The sequence below is a fragment of the Colletes latitarsis genome, chromosome 9 (genome assembly GCF_051014445.1).
Source record: "Colletes latitarsis isolate SP2378_abdomen chromosome 9, iyColLati1, whole genome shotgun sequence".
In the NCBI taxonomy this organism is placed as follows: domain Eukaryota; kingdom Metazoa; phylum Arthropoda; class Insecta; order Hymenoptera; family Colletidae; genus Colletes; species Colletes latitarsis.
Window position 1 is genome coordinate 30,442,437 of NC_135142.1, and position 20,695 is coordinate 30,463,131.

A 20,695-nucleotide genomic window follows, 5' to 3' on the forward strand; every position below is an offset into this window, starting at 1 on the left:
TTGGCCGAGTGCGAGGTCGATCCAGCGGCATTCGAGGCAACGCAGGTGTACTCCCCGGCGTGTCTAGCAGCCACGGACTCAATGGTCAGTTGCTTGACGCGTTTCCCGGAGCTGGACACGATCACGTTCGTTCGATCGGATCTTATCGGCTGGCTATCGAAGGTCCAGGTGATCTCCAGAGGGGAGTCGCCTTTGGTCACGACGCACTGTACAGAGACCAAGTCTCCGGCGTTCACGGGCTCGTCGCCGAAGGAGATAGGCACGATCTGCGGAGATACTATGAGACGAACAAGCACATAGAGACGTTTCGTTGGAAGAAGACGAGAAAACGTACTGGTGCTCGATGATGACCGATACGACCAGAGAATCAACGAAGTCGCGGGGGAGTTTAGGGAACGACTTATCGGGGAAGATTCGACGGGAGATTTGTGCGAGATGCCTTAATGGTATTATTGCGTAGTACCGTTCACCGATAACACTGCGGAACGGCTGACGGATCCCACCAAGTTGCTCGCAACACACGTGTATTCTCCGGCATGACGCGCGGTGACGGAATCGATGATCAGGACCGAAGTCTTTTTCCCAGTTTTCGTGATAATTATGTCCTGATGAGTGGAGCGCGTGATCGGTTCTCCGTTCAAACTCCACTGTATTTCGATCGGTGAGTCGCCCTTCATGATGCTACACATCGTGGAGACCTGTTCGCCCCAATTGGCCGGTTCCTCGCTGACAACGAACGGCGCTATCTGCGGAGCGACTGGAAACAACACCCGAGAGCTATGCAATACTTTCCGATTCACGGTTGTATCCGGTGTCGGTCAGCCTGTAAGTCCGTGTTGAGTAAAACGTACGAGGAGAGGAACGATACGAGGAGAAAGGAAAAGACATAAGTTCCTGTGTTAATTAAACGGAAAGGAGATAGCCTGTGCCAATGAGAGGTAATGATAGCAGTTTCGTTCGAGTATTATCTGGGAACGCGGTTCGTGCATGTCTGTACCGTTGACGGCCAAGATGGACGAATAGCTCGTCGCTCCAGCTGCGTTCGAGGCTGTGCACGTGTACTCCCCGGCATGCCTGGCGCTCACGGCCTCGATGGTCATCAGACTGACCCGTTTCCCGGTGCTCGATATCGATATATCGCCGTGATTGTTGGTGCTGATCGGCTCGCCGTTCAGAGCCCACGACACCTCGATCGGCAGGTCGCCCTTTACGATCGTGCAGACCGCCGAAACTGCCTCGCCCCAATTCGCGGGCTCGTCGCCGATCGAGAACGGCGCGATCTGCGGCGCGACTGAAAACGTCCACGGAAAATCGATGAGCTGACGACCAACCTCGTTAACCTAATTACCGACCACAGGAACGGATACGACGTATCCCGGCCACGGAGGAACCAACCGATCCAATCAGGGTCCAGGCGCGTCCCAGTTGTTGACTCGCGATCGGAGGCGCGCTAGGCGAGCGTTACACGCGTCCCCCGGGTGTCGACGCGACAGAACGGGACAGGTATGAATATTGAATAGCGGTGGATGGTGCAAGAGAGGAAATGAAAGAAAACAGAAAAGAAAAGGTGGGGCTTTTCCCCGAGTTTCCCGGAGACGGGTACGCGAAAACCCAACAGACGAGCGTCTACACACATGCGTGCGTATTACCGTTCACGGCTAACGCCGCCGCGTGGCTCGAGGCTCCAGCTTTGTTCGAGGCTGTGCAAGTGTACTCTCCCGCGTGTCTGGCGGCCACCGCATCGATCGCCAACACGCTCAGCCGCTTGCTCTTCGTGATAGAGTACTGATCCGTGCTCGCGGCGTCGATCGGCACGCCGTTGAACGCCCACGATATGTCCATCGGGAAGTCTCCCTTCAGGATCGAGCAGGTCGCCGAGATCGCCTCGCCCGAGTTCACCGGCTCGTCGCCGAACGTGAACGGGAAGATCTGCGGCGCAACTGTGAGAAAACGACCGCAGTCCGGCTAATATCGCGCGTTTTAAAGAAACGGGACACGACGTTCGAACGTTCGGTACACCTTTCTCGGATTCTCGTCCTTTCGTGTAGGGGAAAGAGAGGCGTTTCGAGGAAAAGGAATCTCAATGGTAGAAAGGCATAGAATTCGTCGAGCGATACGAGGAATGGCAAATGTTAGGTGTGCATTTCTTTTTAGTTTTCATTTCTTTTTTCAACTCTTTTTTTTTTAAGGCGATGCTTGTGCAGAATTCGTTTGACGTGCAAGCGTGCTTCTTGAGGTATAGGTACCGTTGACGGCCAGAGTCGTCGAGTGGCTGACGTTTCCAGCTCTGTTCGTCGCGACGCAAGTATACTCGCCCGCGTGTCTCGCTGCCACGGACTCGATGCTCAATGCGCTCATACGCATATTGATCCTCGTGATCGTTACGTCCTGATCGTTGATACCTATCGTTCTACCGTTAAACTTCCACACGATCACTACCGGAAAGTCGCCTTTCATTATGGAACAGGTCGCAGAGACCATGTCGCCCGAGTTAGCCGGTCCGTCACTGATCGAGAATGGCCCTATGTGCGGCACAACTACAAGGACATCGAAACTACGTTTAACATTCATGGAGCCACGATCGTGCTAATTAATTGGTGCGTTTATATTGCTCGCTACGACCATGAGACCGTGCGAACGTCGTTCATCGATAATCGCTGAGGACGGCTGCCCTAACGAGAATAATTACAGTCCGCGTCGAAACCTCGAGAATTCAGAGGGTGCCTTTAATTTAAAACTATCGTTTTGTAATCTTTCTTTTAACGTTTAATAAAGTTCTTGCCTTTGGTTTTACCGATCGTTTACTCGGTTTCGACGCTCGCTGCACATATTTGGTGACACGTTGAGTGCGAATCAATGGCGTTACGTCGATAAAGCTGACGGTGTGTAGACGTTTCCGAGCACCGGAAGTCGGAAAAGTTGCAACGAACGAAACGAACGCGACGACCTTTCTCCTGTTCGACGGTGTAGGGGATCGGTGGAAGCTGTAGGGACGATATGCTGCTGGCATGCATGGCAGATAAAGAAAAGTATAGAAGGCTCTAAGGGAACGAGAATACAGGAAGGTGTTGTACCATTCACGGCGAGAGATGCGGAATAACTCGTTCCACCGGCTGCGTTGCTGACGGAGCACGTGTACTCCCCGGCGTGTCTCCCTGTCACGCCGTCGATCGTCAGCAGGCTGACGCGTTTGCTGGTATTTATGATCGATATGTCATAATGATTGCGAGAAATCGGTTCCCCGTTGAGGGCCCACTCGATTTGGATCGGATAATCGCCCTTCAATACCGTGCACGTCGCTGTGACGGTGTCCCCCCAATTTGCTGGTCCCTCTCCGATATCGAACGGTACGATTTCCGGTGCAACTGCGGTCAGCACAACAGCAGAGATTGTTTGACTCCCGACTGGGAACGGAATCGGGGACCATCCTTTCGCGGGTGATCGCGAACCTTAGACGAATTTACCTGGGAGTGTCCAACGAGAACTACGACACACCTGATCGAAGATCACGACGTTATCTCGACGAAACGAAAGGATCGGAGGGAGGATCGTCGTTGGACGGTGGTGATCGCGAACGGGATATGACGGAAAGCTGTCTAATCGAGTGTCGCGCATGCATCGAGAAAAATAAAGCAAACCGAGGGGGTGGAATAAGGAACACGTATTGTACCATTGACGGCCAATGTCGCGGTGAAACTCGTTCCACCAGCGGCGTTGCTGGCCACGCACGTATATTCCCCGGCGTGACTCGCCGTCACGGCGTCTATCGTCAGCAAACTGACGCGCCTGCTGGTCGCGATCGATATATCGGGATAATCGTGGGAGATCGGTTCGCCGTTGAGAGCCCATTCGATCTGAATCGGAGAATCACCCTTCAACATGGTGCAGGTTGCCGTGACCGTGTCTCCCCAGTTTGCTGGTTTCTCGCTGATCACGAACGGAGCTATCTCGGGGGCAACTAGGATGAACAAAGAATCCGTGATTGTCTACGAGCGACCAGAACCGATATAGCCGACGAAAATTTTCGACCGAACTCCGGGATCCCAACCACCGACTGGAGCCAACGGGGAGACAATGACCAAAGGATGCGAACAGGAAAATGTCCAAGGACGCCTCTTGCGAACTAAAATACCGTTCACGGCCAGGGTAGCCGAGTGACTGGTCGCTCCGGCCTTGTTGGACGCCGAGCAAGTGTACTCCCCCGCGTGTCTCGCGGCGACGGACTCGATGCTGAGGATGCTATTCTTTCGCGTGGTCGCCACGATGTTTATGTCCGTGCGATCTCGACCGATCGGCTCGCTGTTCAACGCCCAGGTGATCTCGATCGGCAAATCGCCCTTGAGAATGGCGCACACCACGGAAATCGAGTCGCCCCAGTTCGCCGGCTCTTCGGTGATCACGAACGGAGCTATCTGCGGCGCGACTGCAACGATCCGCGAAAAGAAACGCGGTAAGGCGAGTCCTACGAGTTACTCCGACACCTTTCGTTGATCCGTGCCTCGACGCGAGAACGCGGAAAACAGGGACGTAGGGATTGACGAAGGAACTGACGAAGGGATGACGTACGGATGGTCTGTGTTCGTTTCGGGTGTCTATCGTAGGTACCGTTAACTGTCAATTCCGTCGAGTAGCTGGTTGCGCCGGCTGCGTTCGAGGCAACGCACGTGTACGTGCCCGCGTGACTCGGACTGGCCGAGTCTATGGACAGCAGGCTGTTCCTTTTGGTGGTAGTCACGGATATCCGGTGAGTCCCGTCGATAGGTAATTCGTTCAGCGCCCAGCTGATCTCGAGCGGGGAATCCCCGTTGACTACGGTGCAGACAGCCGATACGGAATCGCCCCAGTTCACAGCCCTGTCGGCCATTTCGAACGGGGCAATGCGCGGCGGTACTGTCGACGTGACAAGAACGCTATGGATAGCAGGACACGCGTCGATACCACGGTTTAATGGAAAGCTTACGGCGCTGATATCGGACACCTAAACGAAATCGTTCCACGCTGGGAAGAGGACGCTTAGAAATTTACACACCTTCACCCTCAGTGTTACCCCCGATGTTTCGCACGGCCGACCAACCACCCGATAGTTTCAGGCTAACCAAAGCGTTTACCGTTTACTGAAAGAACCGAGGTGTGCGCAGCGGATCCAGCTGCGTTGCTCGCGGCGCACTTATACTCGCCCGCGTGTCTTGCGGCTACAGAGTCTATCGTCAGGGTGCTGATCCGTTTACTACTTCTGGTCACGACGATGTCAGGAGTGTCGTAACTGTGGTCGCCGGACACGCGTCCGACATCGATAGGCCGACCGTTCAGTGACCACACGATCCTCACCGGCAGGTCGCCTTTGATCACGGCGCACTGAACGGTGGCCATCTCTCCGGCGTTGGCGGCCTCGTCACCGAACACGAAAGGCGCCAATTGTGGCGCGACTGCAAGATCGAAAACAACTTTGAATCGCGATCGTCGCGAGAATTGGAGCTACCAGAGAGGGACGCGCCTCCTCGAGCTGGTTCGTCGGATGGCGGGGATTACGAGTGACCATGGAGCGAATCAAGAGACGGCTGCTTACGGGATCGGGATACTCAGGCGTGGAACAACGTTATTTAAAAAACTGTAAAGAAAAAGCAATACGGAAAACGTGAAGAACAAACACGGGCCATCGTCTCGCTGCATCCGCGGGATGGACCGTGTCCTTACCTGCCGTCGTCACCGACGATAATCTTACCTTCCCCGTCTACTACGCGCTAACCCGACGATCGCGCAGCTCGATCATCGGCGCGACGACGGCAGTCGCCTTCGATTAACATTATATGAAGGTTACTGCGATAAATACTATGAAGATTACTGCGAAAAACAAGATGTTACGAGAGAGAATACTGAAATCAGACAAAGCGATTGAAAAACGCACCGACCGACCTCCCGAGGCAGTACCCCCGAAAAACTCTCCAAAAATAATCCCCGTCCGACAAGGATCCATCAATGAAATCTCTATATCTTTTTCGAGTTGGGAATATCAAGACCACGATTATAATTATTTCTGAGGAGAGAAGCAGAACCAACGAGATTCTTTGATTGGACTTAAAAACGTAGGAAGCAAGATTCGGGAAGCGCAGGTCTCCATAATGGAGCCGATCCGCCGAGAGGTTTCTCCCCGTGATCGATGGCTGCCTTCCCGGGACGTCGGTACGTTTTTTGTTCGTTACCAGCACGCGGTACAATCGCAAATTAATATAAATTCGTGTACGAGGGGGTACCGTTGACCGAGAGTACAGCGATGTGACTGTCAGATCCAGCGGCATTGGTCGCGATGCACTTGTATCTTCCGGCGTGCCTCGCCGCCACGCTGTCGATGCTCAAGAAGCTGACCCTGCTAGTGGTTAGGATATTTACGTCCGGTCTGCCCGAGTCTATCGGGGTGTCGTCGAACGTCCACGTCAGGGCCACCGGGAAGTCACCCTTGACGATCGTGCAAGAAACCGACAGCATCTCGCCGGAGTTGAGGGGTTCGTCGCCGAAAGAGAACTGGAGGATCTGTGGCGCGACTGCGCGATCGAACCACGACACGGGAAACGACGGGACGTGAGAAAGAACGAACAAAAACTGATCGAGAAAGGGTTGAGAACCTGAAGCGGACGGAGGAGCCTCCGGTCGCAGCCGCGCGCGATCACAGATCCGAGCGTCGATCGTACCAAAGGATCGTCTGTCCTCCGCGTGGATAGATCTTGGAGGGCCGTCGAGAAATAGGCGGAACAATGCATAGAGGGGGGAAGAGAATCGCCAAAGGTCTAGGAAGATGAGAGGATACGCGCAATGGCGAGGACGACAGTTAGATAGCTTGTACGCAAGTACCGTTTACGGTTAGCCGAGCGGAGTGCGTCGTGGCTCCGGCACGATTCGACGCGGAACAAGTATAGTCTCCGGCGTGCCTAGCCGCGACCGACTCGATAGTCAGGACGCTGTTTTTCTTGTTCGTGCTCGCTATGACGACGTCGGATCCATGGCGGCTGTCGATCGGAGCCCCGTTAAACGCCCATGAGATCTCGAGGGGCTGATCGCCCTTGGTCACCGTGCAAGTCACGGAGATGAGCTCGGCCCAGCTGGCGGGCTCGTCCCCGAACGTGAAGGCCAGTATTTGCGGGGCGACTGGAAACAACGACTAGAAGAGTCGAGGCGACGCTACTATCGATCCTAGGTACACCGATCCTGGCGGGTGATCCGCGATGGGGTTGGTATGGCGGCGAAGAATGAGTCTGACGCGCGACAGGAGAGGAAACGTTTCGTGGAACAAGTTGAACGGACTTTAGGAACGTTCGACAGAAGCGAAACAGGAATCGTGGAAGAGGAAACGGAGGGTGGAGAAGAAAGAGGGAATCGTACCGTTGACCGTTAGGGTTGCTGATCGACTGACGGAACCGGCAAGATTCGATGCGGAGCAGGCATACTCTCCGGCGTGTCTTGCTGAGACGCCGTCGATGCTAAGGGTGCTCAGGTGTTTGCTGATTTTCGTGATCGTGATACTAGCGTCTTTCGACGTGTCGATCGGCACGCCGTTGAACGCCCACGATATGTCCATGGGCATGTCGCCTTTCAAGATCGAGCAGGGCACGGACACGGAGTCTCCCGAGTTGGCGACATCGGCATTGAAAGCGATCGGTAGAAGCTGCGGGCCGACTGAAGTCACGTTAGAATATCATCGTCCGTTCTAGCGCGCACCATCGACGACGGATGTATCGAACGGATCGACGGAAACGTTAGAGTTCTCGATGCAGGACGTCGGGGGCCAGGATGTTCAAGAGGGATTCGCTACTGTGCTCTTTGCCAGGAATTGTGCATAAACGCAACGAAACGAAATTAAGGTAAAATAAAGGCGATAAACTGTACTCCATAGGAACGGATCATAGTCCCAAACCATTGACGGTGAGCGTGGTCGAGTGGGACGCCGTTCCAGCCGCGTTTTGAGCGGTGCAAACGTACTCTCCCGCGTGTCTCGCGGTGATGACTGAGATCATGAGCATGCTAACGCGATCCGCGACCTTCGTCACAATTACGCCGGAGGAACCGCCCATCTCTTCTCCGGGATAGCTCCAACGTATGTTCAATGGCAGATCACCGGACGATACGGAACATTGCAGATTAGCGAACTCTCCGGCGTTCATGGGTAGCTTCTTGAACGAGAACTCCTCTATCATGGGCGGCACTGAGGGTGGAGGAGCGATGTATGGTTTGGTGTCGGGTCGCGAGCGCATGTATGTATGTACGTGAACATGAACGGTGTCATTACGTCGTGTGGTCCTGCGAAAGTCGACGGGTTGGCTGCGTCGTGATCAAAAATTCCCGCCAAAAATAGTTCTGTAACAATTTCATCGCGCGCGAAAAGATACTCCCAAGAACGTGCAGCCAACCCATTGGCCGGCAATATGTACAGCGACGCGATACTCTGTCGAGCAGCGGTTGCTACGAGTGGTGGACGCGCGAAGAAAGAACAATTCTGACAAGAATGCACCAGATTTCTTACGGTCGATCGTCGGCCACCGCCATACCAACTTCCAACGTTCCAAACGGAAGCGCTCGTGCCTCGTTTTCGAGACGCTTTCACGCTACCGTGATCAACTTGTTCGTGAAATCTGCAACGGGCTCGTCGTCCGTGTGCGTGTCCGCGTCCGCGTCCGTGTCCGTTTTCCGTACGCGGTTTTCCGATTTACGCGAGTCTACGTACTGTTCGCGCGACCCACGGTTCGACCGTGGCATTTGACAGGATGTAATCCCGGCCCTATCGACACCGTCGAAAGGAGCCAAGTTTCGCTGAAAGAATCGTTACAGCTGTAATTGAACGTCGAACGCTAATCGTGTAACGTTCGTCGGATCGTCTAACACCTGGGATACCTGTAAATAATGGTTCACGGAATGCTCCGTTAACGATTTCGCACGCGATCGTCTACTCGTCGAACACATATTTTTCAAACGGCCTACAACTCGGCGAAAGGAACTTTCGGTTACTCGAAATCCAATGTTCCAATTCGATGCTAAGAAATTTTGTGGAGAAGTTTGCTTTCGATTAGATAAATTTTCCGTTTACGATTTCGCGACATCGATATTATCGATAAACGTCTGGCGACACCGATCTTTATGAACCTTTGCAGGCTTGTCGAGCAGCGAAAATTAAGGGTCGCATATTTCCTTCTAACCATGAAAACTCAAACTTAATAGGTAAAACTATCTTTTTCTCTGGTGTTCTTGAAACAAATTATAATTGCTGATAGACAATGATATATCTCTTTTATGTAAACACACTATTAATAACGCCATACAAGGTGTTTCTGTATCTCCATCTGATTTCAACTCAACATTTCTTTAACTCGACAGTCTCTAATTAAAAAAATATGCCCTTTAATAATCGACTGCTCCGTAAGTCTGCAAAGTTTCGCGAAAACTAGCGTCGGACAGTTCGCGGATGTTCCCTGTGAAAGGAGCGGAGTAAAGGAAGATCGGACTTACCCATAACTTGGACTTCGAGCGTTCCTCTTGCGCTGTATCCTTGGGCGTTGCGTGCAACACAGGTGTAAGTGGCCTGATCGCTCATTCTATCGACGTTCTCGATGATAAGAGTGCCGTTGGGGAAGACCTTCTGTTTCCTGTTGATCGGTAGAACTCTGGTGTCTCGTTCCCACACGATGCTCTCGATCGGATATCCGGCGACGGGGCAAGTTACACGAAGAGTTTCGCCAGCGACGATGGCCTTTTTGTCCATGTGGCGAATGAAGGGCAGACCGTATACGTTGAGACGAGCAGAGTGTTCGGCGGATCCAACCTGTAATCACGCGAAATGTCGATCATTACCGCGTCCTTCGTTCCTCATTGTCCTCGAGGACAACAAAAAGAGACTCGAGAACGCAGCTTCCTTACCTTTGACGCGGCGATACATTTGTAGAGTCCACCATCGTTGGTGTGAATGCTGGAGATGTTCAGGTGAGAAACCACGTCGCCATTCACCGTAACGTACTGTCCTACTTGAAGCCTCTCGGTGTTGGATAGCCGTTTGCCATCGAGTTCCCAGGAAATTTCAGGAGTTGGGTTTCCACTGGCGACACACTTCAAGAACATGCTCGGTCCGGGTTGAAGAGTCTCCTCGGCGAAGGCCTGACGGATCTGCGGGGGTTCGACTGCGGCGTGGAAACGTTTCTTCTTAATTAATTAGGCCCCTAGTCTGACAAAAGCCAGGAGCCACGACCGTACTCGCGATATTGGACTTACATCTGCCGCCTAGTTTAAGTTCAGCCGTTGCCTGGGCGCTTTCCTGGTCGTTTCTGACGAAGCACTGATACATTCCCTTGTCCTCCTTCTTCACGCTCTCGATCCTGAGCACGGGTTCCTCCAGTCCAAGGGGCTTGCCGTCCTTCAGCCACGAGATCGTCTTAATGGGGTTTCCTCTGACGTTGCAGGTGAAGGTGGCTGGTCTGCCAAAGTCGATGGTCTGGGTGCTAGGCTCGATTTCCGCCGCCAACGGGGCTGTCACGGTCAACACGGTCTCCACGCTCTCACCGCCCACAGAGTTGTTCACGATGCACAGGTATTTGCCGGAATCCTCGACGCGAGCCTCGCGGATGATCAGTGTACCGCTGACCTGGCGAACGCGATCGTTCAGCTGCACCGGTTGACGACGAGACGAGCCTTCGATGAACTTGTACCATCTGAAACGACAGAACGAAGGGGATTGTTTTGCGGGTCGATCGCCGGGACGAAGACAGCTTCGTGCCGGGTACGTTAACATGGAAAATGAAAAGCTCGTGTGAAATGAAGCCAATAGAAACGCGTCTTTTCGACCTGTCCTAGCCGCGAGAAACGAGGACGCGTCGAACGACGAGGCGCGACGCTCTCGATAGACCAGTTTCTCTTCGCTTCGCTCTCCACACTGGTGTCGTTTCTTTCTTTCGTGTGCAGGGTGTTATTGAAAACGTGGGACCTTTCCTGGGACCGATTCATCCTGCAAATATTAATGGGAAAGCCCTTCGAGCGCTTCAAATGTACGCGACTTCCGGCGCGTGCTTCGATCGATGCACAAACTTCAATACATCTTTTCACTGGGTATCTATTCTACAAATCATTATAAAAAATTTTGGTATGCATTTTGACTTTAAATCTGCAGAATAAACACTGGCCCGACCAAAATTGTCAATCTTGGACAAAGAGAAGGGGAGAAAATGAAAAGCAAATACACCAGCGGGGCGATGACCCCGATGCGGTGCATCGTTTGCTTTCATGCAACGCGGATTCTATCTGTGGTATTTTCCTGGTCATAATCCGTTATAAATCTTGAACACGTTGACCGAAACCATGCGCCTTGCATCACTGACCAACCATCGTGTTTCTCCATTACTTAGAATACGTTAAAATCTAAAGCTAAGTGCAATACGACTACTATATACATTGAACAAATTGATCGTACGTTAATTCCATTATTATTAAAAGATTGAAACTAATTTTTTTCTCGATTGAAGATTCGCTAACGAAAGGCTGAAAATTGTACGACACAAAAAGCGTCTGGTTTCGTTTTCAACTTTACTGTTAAAACCAGTGCAAAAATGTATTAAAAACCACGCAGGTTCGTTCGAAGCAGAGTCATCGGTGACACGACGCGTGTAACTGTGCATCGATGTGTGTTTTTTTCGCACCAGTGCGTGCGTGTGCGCTCGGCTGGCTTGGGATTCAAACAGCGCGCGCCGGAAATCACACCTGAAAAATTGAAGCACTTGCAGGATCCGGATAACATGTAAAAACGGTCACGACGTGATTTCTGAACGAACAACTAAATTGTGAATTTTCAAATCTCGATATTCTCGAAAACAAAGCGTAAATTTGTTCTTAATTTGTTGCGATTCATCTTTTACACGTTATTCGGTGCGTGTATCGGTAGCCTAGGATCGCAAAATGGCAACGGACTTTTCGATTCGTACTGGCGCGACGAAACGATCCTGAAAGAAGGTCCCACATTTTCAGCGACACGCTGTACAATGTATGTGCAGGGCTTTGGGCGTCTCTGGGCTCGGGCTTCTGTCTACTGCCGGCTCATTAGCGCGTGTCTCGCAAAACTTAATCAGAAGGAAGGAGAGTTTCAGCGCAGCTGGAACATACAGCGGTCGTAAAAGCAGAGCAGGTCAGGAGAGGTGGGAGGGAGGAGGCTGGCAGCGGCAACTTCGTCACGAGCGGAAACAAAAAGTGCGCGTGCACGCGTACACAGACGGACGAGTCGAACAGTACCTGAGGGGAGAAAGCGAGAGAGTCGTCTCCTCGATTCGAGACACCGATGAAACTTAACGAAAACAAACGAACGACCGAAATCAAGACAAGGATTTCTCGAACGATCGACGAAAGGTAAACTCGCGTTAAACGAAAATAAACTTCCATTTCCAATCGTGAGTAAGACGAATGATCCCGTAAACGTTGCAAAAGATTAGAACGGAGGGTGGTGAGCGAGCGATAGGTGCGACGTATACGAAATTAACGAATATTCCTGGCGAGTGAGAGAGATAGAAGGTTGCTGGGGGAGAGTGAAAAACACGAACGGATGAACGGAGACACGAAGGCGGCGAGGACTTACCAGCCAGATATCGTGGGACTTATTGGAGGTGTGCAGGTGCAGGGCAACATTGTTCGCCCCAATGATCGGGTGACACCCTCTCGGACCACCCGGATCAGCACCGAGGCTACCGGAGGAGAAGAGGGCCCGCATCCTTTTCGGAGTCGCGCTTCCGTCACCTATCTCGGGGTTGCGCCACGGGGCTCCAGTTGGCACTGAAAACCAACACGTCCGATTGGCCCCGGATACGGGATAGACACTTTCCTGTTCCTTTTCATCTTAATCAGTCGTTCGTTTACCCTCTTCCCTGCCCTATTGCTCGTAACTCTAACTAGATGCTTCAGAGCTGCGATCGACGTTCAAACTTAAATCGAGACGATAACATAACGCGGAAAAAACATCTGTACTCGCGGCGGTTCAAATTTCCCCTAACTCGTTACTCTTCTATAATCTATGCCCTCGTGCAGCGAGCATCGTGATCTTGGATCGACGCTATCCATGCCTAGCCCACTTTTTCCTTTGCCGTTTCGTTCGAGGCTACGTCCTCTTTTGCATTCCCCTATCTTCGTATATTCGGCAATTTACTTTTCGTTCTTCCCGTTTTGCCTTTCATTTTTCTCGTCTCTTCGCCTCTGTCAAACGTCCAACTTCTCGGATTTTGCGGTACCGCCACCCGACACGGGGTAGAGGGTAAGGATGGAACGCTTCGAAAATAGGATCCGTGCTCTGCGGAGCAAGACAAACGACCAAACAAAAGAAAAAAAAGAGAGAAGCTATACGGAACTTTTGTGTACCTAGAGATCGGGGCAGGAAAGCCTTGTGCCGCACACGCCAGCGCCAGAGACTCGCCCTCTACCCCGCGGTACTTATTAAGGCCGTCTCCAGTCCCTTTTGGGGCAGTACGACCGGACGGTTCTGCAAGGATACCATTTATTGCCCATAATACTTGTCAATTTTCCCTTTTAATTTATCCATAATTAGAGTCGGGTTTATAGACCGTTGCAAAGGTTCCTTCGCGAAAAAGGGGTTCCCAGTATGCATTTTTTTTATTGGACTATCGAGATTGCCTGAAAAATCAGAAGACTAATAAACCTACAACGGAGAAGGTGAAAAGAAATTTCGCAGTATGATTATTGCACGTCCGGGAGCCCCTTGTCGCGAAAGGTGAAACACAGAATTACGTACCTCTGGTTCCATCCCGTTGGTCATCATCCTGAGTCGAGCACGTTAAATCATCGCATGCCACTTACCTGGGAACAATTTCGCCGCTCCTGGGGCGATCGGGTCCATCGGAACGTACAGATATCAACTGATTCGACTCATCGACGACGACGACGACGACAACGAGGGTACTTAGGAACGACGGGTGAACGAAGGGGTTGTCTACCTTGTCAGGGGCACGGGGAATCCCTGGAGCGCGTGATTCAACGCGACATCCTGACCTCTAGCAGCCAAAACCACTTCCCTTTCGAATTTCTTGCCCGACGACCGGGGCGCAATCTTGGTCGTACCCTCTGAAACGCGATCATTGTGTCTCGAGAACAAACGGGCCCGTTAAAGTCGCGGTACCTTGTCACTGGGACAGGAAATCCCTGAGTTGAGCAGTCCATAGCCACCACCATCGTCCTCGAAACGTCCACGAGTTTCCCACCCTCGTAACGTTCGCCGGCAATACGTGGCGCGACGTTGCCCGTCGGTTCTGTGAACAGGACCCGAGCGCAACGCAACGCCTGGCTAATGATATTCAAGGCGGAGATGAGCCGGAAAACGATCGAATACCCGGACCAGGATCGCCACCGCCCGAGGCAACCTTCGCCCCCTTTGTTTCTCTATCCTACCTGAACGTGGGCGCCGGGAAACCTTGAACGGGACACGGCAGGCCCACCATTAGATCAACTAGTACGTCCCTCTTCAGTCCATTGACATCCTTGTCCCGCACGTTTGGACGTACGCTACCCCGTGGCTCTGCAATACCGTAAAATTCCGGGATGGGGAAACGTTTTGTCGTCGTTGTCGAATACGTCGTCGATGGGGCACGCGACGTAATATCGAGGAAAAGAGACGCGAAGACGAACGACCGGCCGACGGGGACTAATAGCTCATCAGCCCACTACACTTTCTGTACAAAGTTTGGCTCCGGTTGGTAAATTGGGCGCGAACGATAGTTCTCGTTACAAGGATAACGAATTTCTTGATTCTCGCGCTGGAAAACTGCCTTCTGAAGACATAATTAATTTTCGAGTCGCGTTTCCTCTAAAAGTGCAACTTTTTACATCTGTCATAGACACGAACGACGCAGCCTCGGAGGAAACATATTCGTTCCTGTATAACGCGGCACGCAAAGGGTTAAAGAGTATCTACTTTGAAGCGGGAGCCGGCAGTGACTGTACCTCAAATAAAAATGCAGATACATTCAATTCTCTCTTTACACGGTAAATACGTTCTCCAAAGAACATCGCGCGAAAAAGGACCGTGCAAAGAGAGACACATGTATAAATAGAGAATTTATTCCGCATCTTTCAAAAGAATTATTTGTAAAGGGAGGAGTTCCAATAGCTTGTGCAAAAACTGTTTTTAGAAACTCGTATGTAACCGCAACTAATCGAGATATCAAAAGACTACAGGAACAACTTTTTATCACGATCTCTGTAACTTTAGATATGAAGTCTAGAATTCCTCAAATTCAGTGCTAGTAACAAATGAACTTTTCCATAATTCTAATAAAATAATCGTTCGCGTTCAAGTTACCGGACCGGGTGAAAATTTTCCACGGAAAGTGTGATGATTTGATAGAGTGTAAGCCAAAATAGGAAGCACGTTGCGACGCTCTCGCACGTTGCTCACCTGTATAGAGGCGGAGGACTGGCCTGAGCCTCGCAGAGCAACGTCGAAGCTTGGCCCTGCATACTCGCCAATCCGTCGAATTTCGATCTAGGCGGCAATCGAGGAGGACTGCCACCGACCGGCTCTAGAAACCAAAACGAAGGAATGGTTCACGCGTCGACCGTCGGGCTGCCGATCGAATATCTTCGCGTGACTCTCGGTGTCGTTGCGTGCGGAACAAGAAGTTTAACGCGGTCAGGCGAGTGAAACCGTTCCGGGCGCGCGGTCCATCGAGCCGCAGACGAAGAAACAACGATGATAATTGCGGGATGCATCGGAAGAGCGTTTTCCGTTGCTCGTCCAAGCGTACCTGAAGATCGGCAATGGATGCGCTTGAGCCTGACACAGCAAGGCCAGCGACTGTTCCGCCGGTAGCGAGAGGACTGTTATTTTAGCCGTGGGTGGTACTTTGGGCGCCGCGCCGCTCACCGGTTCTGGATAGAGAAACGACAACTCGAGTGTACCCTGTCCACGCAAACGTTCCACGATAAATACCTAAAAGCTGGAAGAGGGTGACCCTGCGCCGGGCAGAGCATCGTTACGGGTGTCCCGACCTGGCTGCCGAGGACGTCGTACTTGGCAGTGGACGCGACTCTAGGCTTGGCACCGTTCACAGGCTCTACAGAATCGCCAAATTATTGGTACGCTTCGAATCGACGGACAACTGACCTAAACATGGGAGCAGGGAACGCCTGGGCGTCGCAGAGCAAGCTGGTCTCGGCTTCGTTCGCCACCTCGAAGGAATCGCTTTTCGCAGACTTTGGGAACTTCGGGGACACCCGACCCGCCGGCTCTGACATTCACAAGATGCATGGTGTTATTGTAATAGGTTTCGTTCGCGCGTACTTGCCCTGCAAGACGAGCGCGCCACCGCCATTTTTGGATCTCGCGATTTCCCGGGGAATGAAAATCGCGGAATATTTAGAGAACGAAAAACGATCGATTTAGCGTGAAACTACCTCGAGAAAAGTTACCTGTGAGTCGGGGTCGGCGAGGCCTGAGCGGAACAGGTGAGCGCGACGGAGGTTCTCGCGGCTCTGACGTAGGTGACGCTTTTCGCGTCGCTCTGAAAAGCGGGCGCCTTGGATCCCACCGGTTCTACGTCCAAAGAAAAAAACACGCGAAAGAAGAAGGTCTAGGTGAATGAATCGTTCCTCTATGATTTACCTGAACGATGGAACTGGGAACCCTTGCGCGGGGCAAAGAAGCGTCGACGGGCGTCCCGCGGCACGCGCGAACGAGTTGACGCGATCGTCGCTCGAGAATTTCGGCCCCTTCGCTCCCAATGGCTCTGACAACGTAACAATTACGCGCATTGCTCGGAGCAGCTCCCGACAAACGGTAAATTGGTACACGGGAGCTCCTCCGAACGGAAAGATTCGCTCGCTCGATGCGGTAAATGGAATTAAAGACGATCGATATTGGGGAACGGTCGTCGTCTGGAGTACCTGAACGCTGGTACCGGGTGACCCTGCGCTTGGCACTGCAACGCGAATCCCATCGAGCTTTTGGTCTTCTGCCATCGTTTTGCGTCGCCGGACACGGAGGGCGCCTTACTTCCTACCGGTTCTTCGCCGCAGAAAAAGAAACAAACTTCGAGCTAGAATTTCGAGGGAAAGATTCGCGAGAGGTAAAGCTGGACCGTTCGCGAGTTTACCTGAACGTTGGAACAGGGTAAGCCTGCCCTTGGCAGAGGATCACGATGTGCGTACCGGTGCGCCTCTCCATCAGACTTCCCTTTTCCCCAAGAATCGAGGGTGCTTTACTACCGACCGGTTCTATCGAGCAAAGAAACGAGCGGTTCTTGAGGCTACAGACTCCTGAGAACGTTTTACCTATAGTTGGGTACAGGATATCCCTGAGCAGGGCACGTCAACACCACGCTAGACAACGTGTTCTGTTCTTTCCAACCGCGCTTCATTTCAACCGTCAGCGCCGGGGCTTTGCTACCGATGGGCTCTGGCGGTTACAAAGAGCACAAAGTCACGCTTCGAATCCAAGGAACGTTTACCTAAAACTGGGCACGGGATAACCCTGAGCCGGGCAGAACAAGATGACGGTCGACTGGCGTCTCCTTTCTTTCCAGCCGCCCTTTAAGTCGCCCGTCAACGTTGGCGCTTTGCTCCCGACCGGTTCTATTCGGAACAACGGTTTAACGAACATTTTATGGGGGTACAGATGCGACTCCAGACTGGCGAATGTTTACCTAAATGCGGGCACAGGATGTCCCTGAGCCGGGCACGACAAAGCGTAGCTGGACTTGGCCCTCTTCTTCAGCCAACCCCCTTTCAACTCGCTCGTGAATGCCGGAGCCTTCGTTCCAATCGGCTCTGCGGACGTACGCGTGGGCATGCGATCAGAATTTGTGCGTCACGGTGCATTAAACGCTTTGTTCTCGCATTATCGTCGGACAAGACAAATGCAACTTATCACCGATGGATTATCGTCCGACGATAAGGCGTTGATATGTTAGTAGACACCTTAGGCCAAGCGAGAGCACGACCAAAGACGATACACAATGTTTTTAGTCACATTCGGTGGATAAACGTAGTGCATCGCGGCGATTAGTTGCATTCACCTAAGAATCATAGGTTTACCTAAACGAAGGCACGGGATAGCCCTGCGCTGGACAAAATACCACGACGCTGGACGTCGATTTAGCCTCCAATATTATTCCTTTAACGATCCCCATCAACGCTGGCGCTTTGCTCCCGACTGGCTCTGATCATACGCAAAACAAAAGCTGTCAACGAGGTAATGCCCTTCGACCCGCGCGGTTCTTATCGTAGGGTTGCGTAATCGCGGTGGAACAGGGGACCCCCGATCGCAAAAGGGAGCAAAGAAACGGCGCTCGATGAGAGGAAGCGTCGACGGTGAAAGCGACCGACGGAATAACGAGTCCGGAGAACGCTTTCTCCCTGCGGTCGATGGCTGGCCGCGTCCTATCGGCGACGAGTCTTTTTAATTATTGCTTGTGGCTGTTTTACCTATAGGAGGGAACGGGATATCCTTGCGCCGGACACGGCAACACGCCGCTGGTCCCTGCTGCCTTTTCCAGCCACACGCCCTTCACGTCTCCCGTGAACGCCGGTGCTTTGCTGCCGACCGGTTCTAACAATGCACACGCGCGACGAACGGGGCGAAATTAATTGTTCCACTTTGAACGTCGGAAGCGGGAACAACGACGGGACGGGGACAACGGGAAAAAGAAGGCCAAGGCAGCGTAATGGAAACAAATTGGGCCGATAAGTGCCGTTCGGTTCTCAGCGATTGGAGAACAATGCTACACCGCCCCGGATCCAACTCGCCGCGGAGGTCTTCAAGCTCCAAGGAGCGAACGGGTTCTAAGAGTCCTCGTTTCGGGGCTAACTCTCGACGGTCTTTGTACCCAATTGTTCGAAATTACATCTCAATCGACTAGTTTTGCACACCGATTGAGCACGTTTATTTTCCACCCCTATTATATTTTCGATAGTGGATAAAAATATCTTTATTACAAAGCCAAGTATTTCGTATTCATTTCCTGCGACTTGTCATTCGCAGTATACCAGAATTCCGATCGATCCACTAACCGAAATAATAGATGCAGACAGGGTTCCCCATTTTAATCTCCCCGGACAAGTATCTCGAAGGACAATGGAGATGCGAAAAAATGTCTCGAACAAAAGTTGTGCGATATCGAGGGTGACAGATCCAGATATTCCGGGGGTTTTAAAATGGAGCACCCTTACTATCGAAACTCCGCGACAGTGGCAATGGCAGATCCACGACCGTCGATGGTTAAGTGCCCCGCGAAGGAAGAGGGGGAAAAACAGTTACCTAAACGAAGGCACAGGGTACCCTTGCGCGGGACAGGAGAGGACGACGCTGGTGGCCGCTTTGTTCTCCATCCAGCCACCCTTTAAATTGCCCGTCAACGTTGGCGCTTTGCTGCCGACCGGCTCTAACGAATCACACAAAGACAACAGGGGCATGCTGTGAGCTCGATGCTCTTTGACTAACACCTAACGATTAGAATGCGGTTGTATACCTATAGGTTGGAACTGGGAACCCCTGCGCGGGACAGAACAGGGTGAGATCTTGGCCGATGACGCGATCGTACCAGGACTTCTTCGCGTCACTCGAGAACTTTGGCTTCTTGGTGGCGACCGGCTCTGTCGTGGGATTAGCAAACCAGGGATATGAAGACCGCCCCTCGAACCTCGAGACTGTACTATCGGACTAACTGTATCGAATTACCGAACCCGATACTCGCGCGGAGACAGGATTCGCACCAGACCGTCGCCGCTTAATGGACTTACGGTAATCATTGTCCCGTGATCGGCGATTTCCTTCGAGGTAAAAAAAAAAAGGAAAGAAAAAACCACGCGCAAGAGTGGACGGAGCTGGTTCGTTTCATGGTCCGTCAAAGAACGCCGAGTAAACCGCGCGACAATGATTCAGGCTGCACGGTAGTCGATGCCTTTCAATGGGTAATTTAGTACCTGGTTACGGGAACAGGATGCCCCTGGGCATTGCACGGCATGCTCGCTTCCGACCCCTCTCTACGGAGGAAGAAGAACGACTTAACGTCTCCCAGAAAAGCGGGCGCTTTGATCCCCACAGGCTCTAAGCAAGGGAATAACGAAGTCACGCGGAATGTCGTTAAAATTTATCGACGTTGTTCTCGACGTCCCTCGGACAGGGTTCCCCAGCGAACTTTTTAATCGACACCGTATCCGCGACGTTCCGATATTCCATGCCGGGTACACTTTTGCTCTCGGAAACCGCTGCAAAGGTTCCACGCTCAGTTTCATACCTATGTCGAGGAGGAGGATGGCCCTGGGCATTGCACGGCAAACTAACGTCCATGTTTACTCTTCGTGCCAACAGAGATATTTTAGCGTCCCCGGCAAAGGTTGGTGCCTTGCTCCCGACCGGCTCTAAACAACATTTCACGCCCGATTATTCCGGAATGCAACTTTCCGTTCGGCCGTACACGGAAACAGGAATAGTTTGTTACCCGAAACGACGGCGACCGTTAACTAATTCCATCGGAATCGGTGTTTATATTGGCGCGGAATTCAATCGATAACCGATACGACGTGAATCCTTTACCTAGTGGTGGGCACAGGGCTTCCCTGAGCGGCGCAAAAAATGGAGATTGGCTGACCCTCCGATCGCCTGATCGTGCGGCTCAGATCGTCCGACGTTAATCGGGGCGACCTTGCTCCGACCGGCTCTGAAATCGATCGTTCCGCG

The 20,695-nt window shown here is 52.2% G+C and overlaps 2 protein-coding genes across 32 annotated transcripts in view; both read right to left on the minus strand.

Annotated features, from left to right (window-relative positions):
* LOC143345789 (cell adhesion molecule Dscam1-like) overlaps nt 1–20,695 on the minus strand; it is a 65,793-nt gene that overhangs the window by 15,589 nt on the left and 29,509 nt on the right. For 9 of the 31 annotated variants that reach the window (XM_076773211.1, XM_076773209.1, XM_076773208.1 and 6 more), the window contains exons 7-12: nt 14,410–14,536; nt 10,249–10,685; nt 9,901–10,157; nt 9,493–9,805; nt 5,109–5,426; nt 4,133–4,423 (exon numbers count right to left, since the gene is read on the minus strand). In XM_076773211.1, the coding sequence (XP_076629326.1) occupies nt 4,133–4,423; nt 5,109–5,426; nt 9,493–9,805; nt 9,901–10,157; nt 10,249–10,685; nt 14,410–14,536 (1,743 nt within the window). Of the gene's footprint in view, nt 1–997; nt 1,292–2,246; nt 2,538–3,074; nt 3,366–4,132; nt 4,424–5,108; nt 5,427–6,846; nt 7,141–7,374; nt 7,669–9,492; nt 9,806–9,900; nt 10,158–10,248; nt 10,686–14,140; nt 14,209–14,409; nt 14,537–16,902; nt 17,024–17,111; nt 17,233–17,289; nt 17,384–17,660; nt 17,822–18,051; nt 18,176–19,273; nt 19,398–19,484; nt 19,895–20,695 lie in introns of those variants that run through there. The other 22 variants (XM_076773241.1, XM_076773220.1, XM_076773239.1 and 19 more) reach the window with 18 other exon arrangements.
* On the minus strand, nt 7,676–8,494 carry LOC143345791 (cell adhesion molecule Dscam1-like). The gene has a single exon (XM_076773242.1). The coding sequence runs from the start codon at nt 8,241–8,243 to the stop codon at nt 7,893–7,895; it is 351 nt and encodes a 116-aa protein (XP_076629357.1). The 5' UTR covers nt 8,244–8,494; the 3' UTR covers nt 7,676–7,892.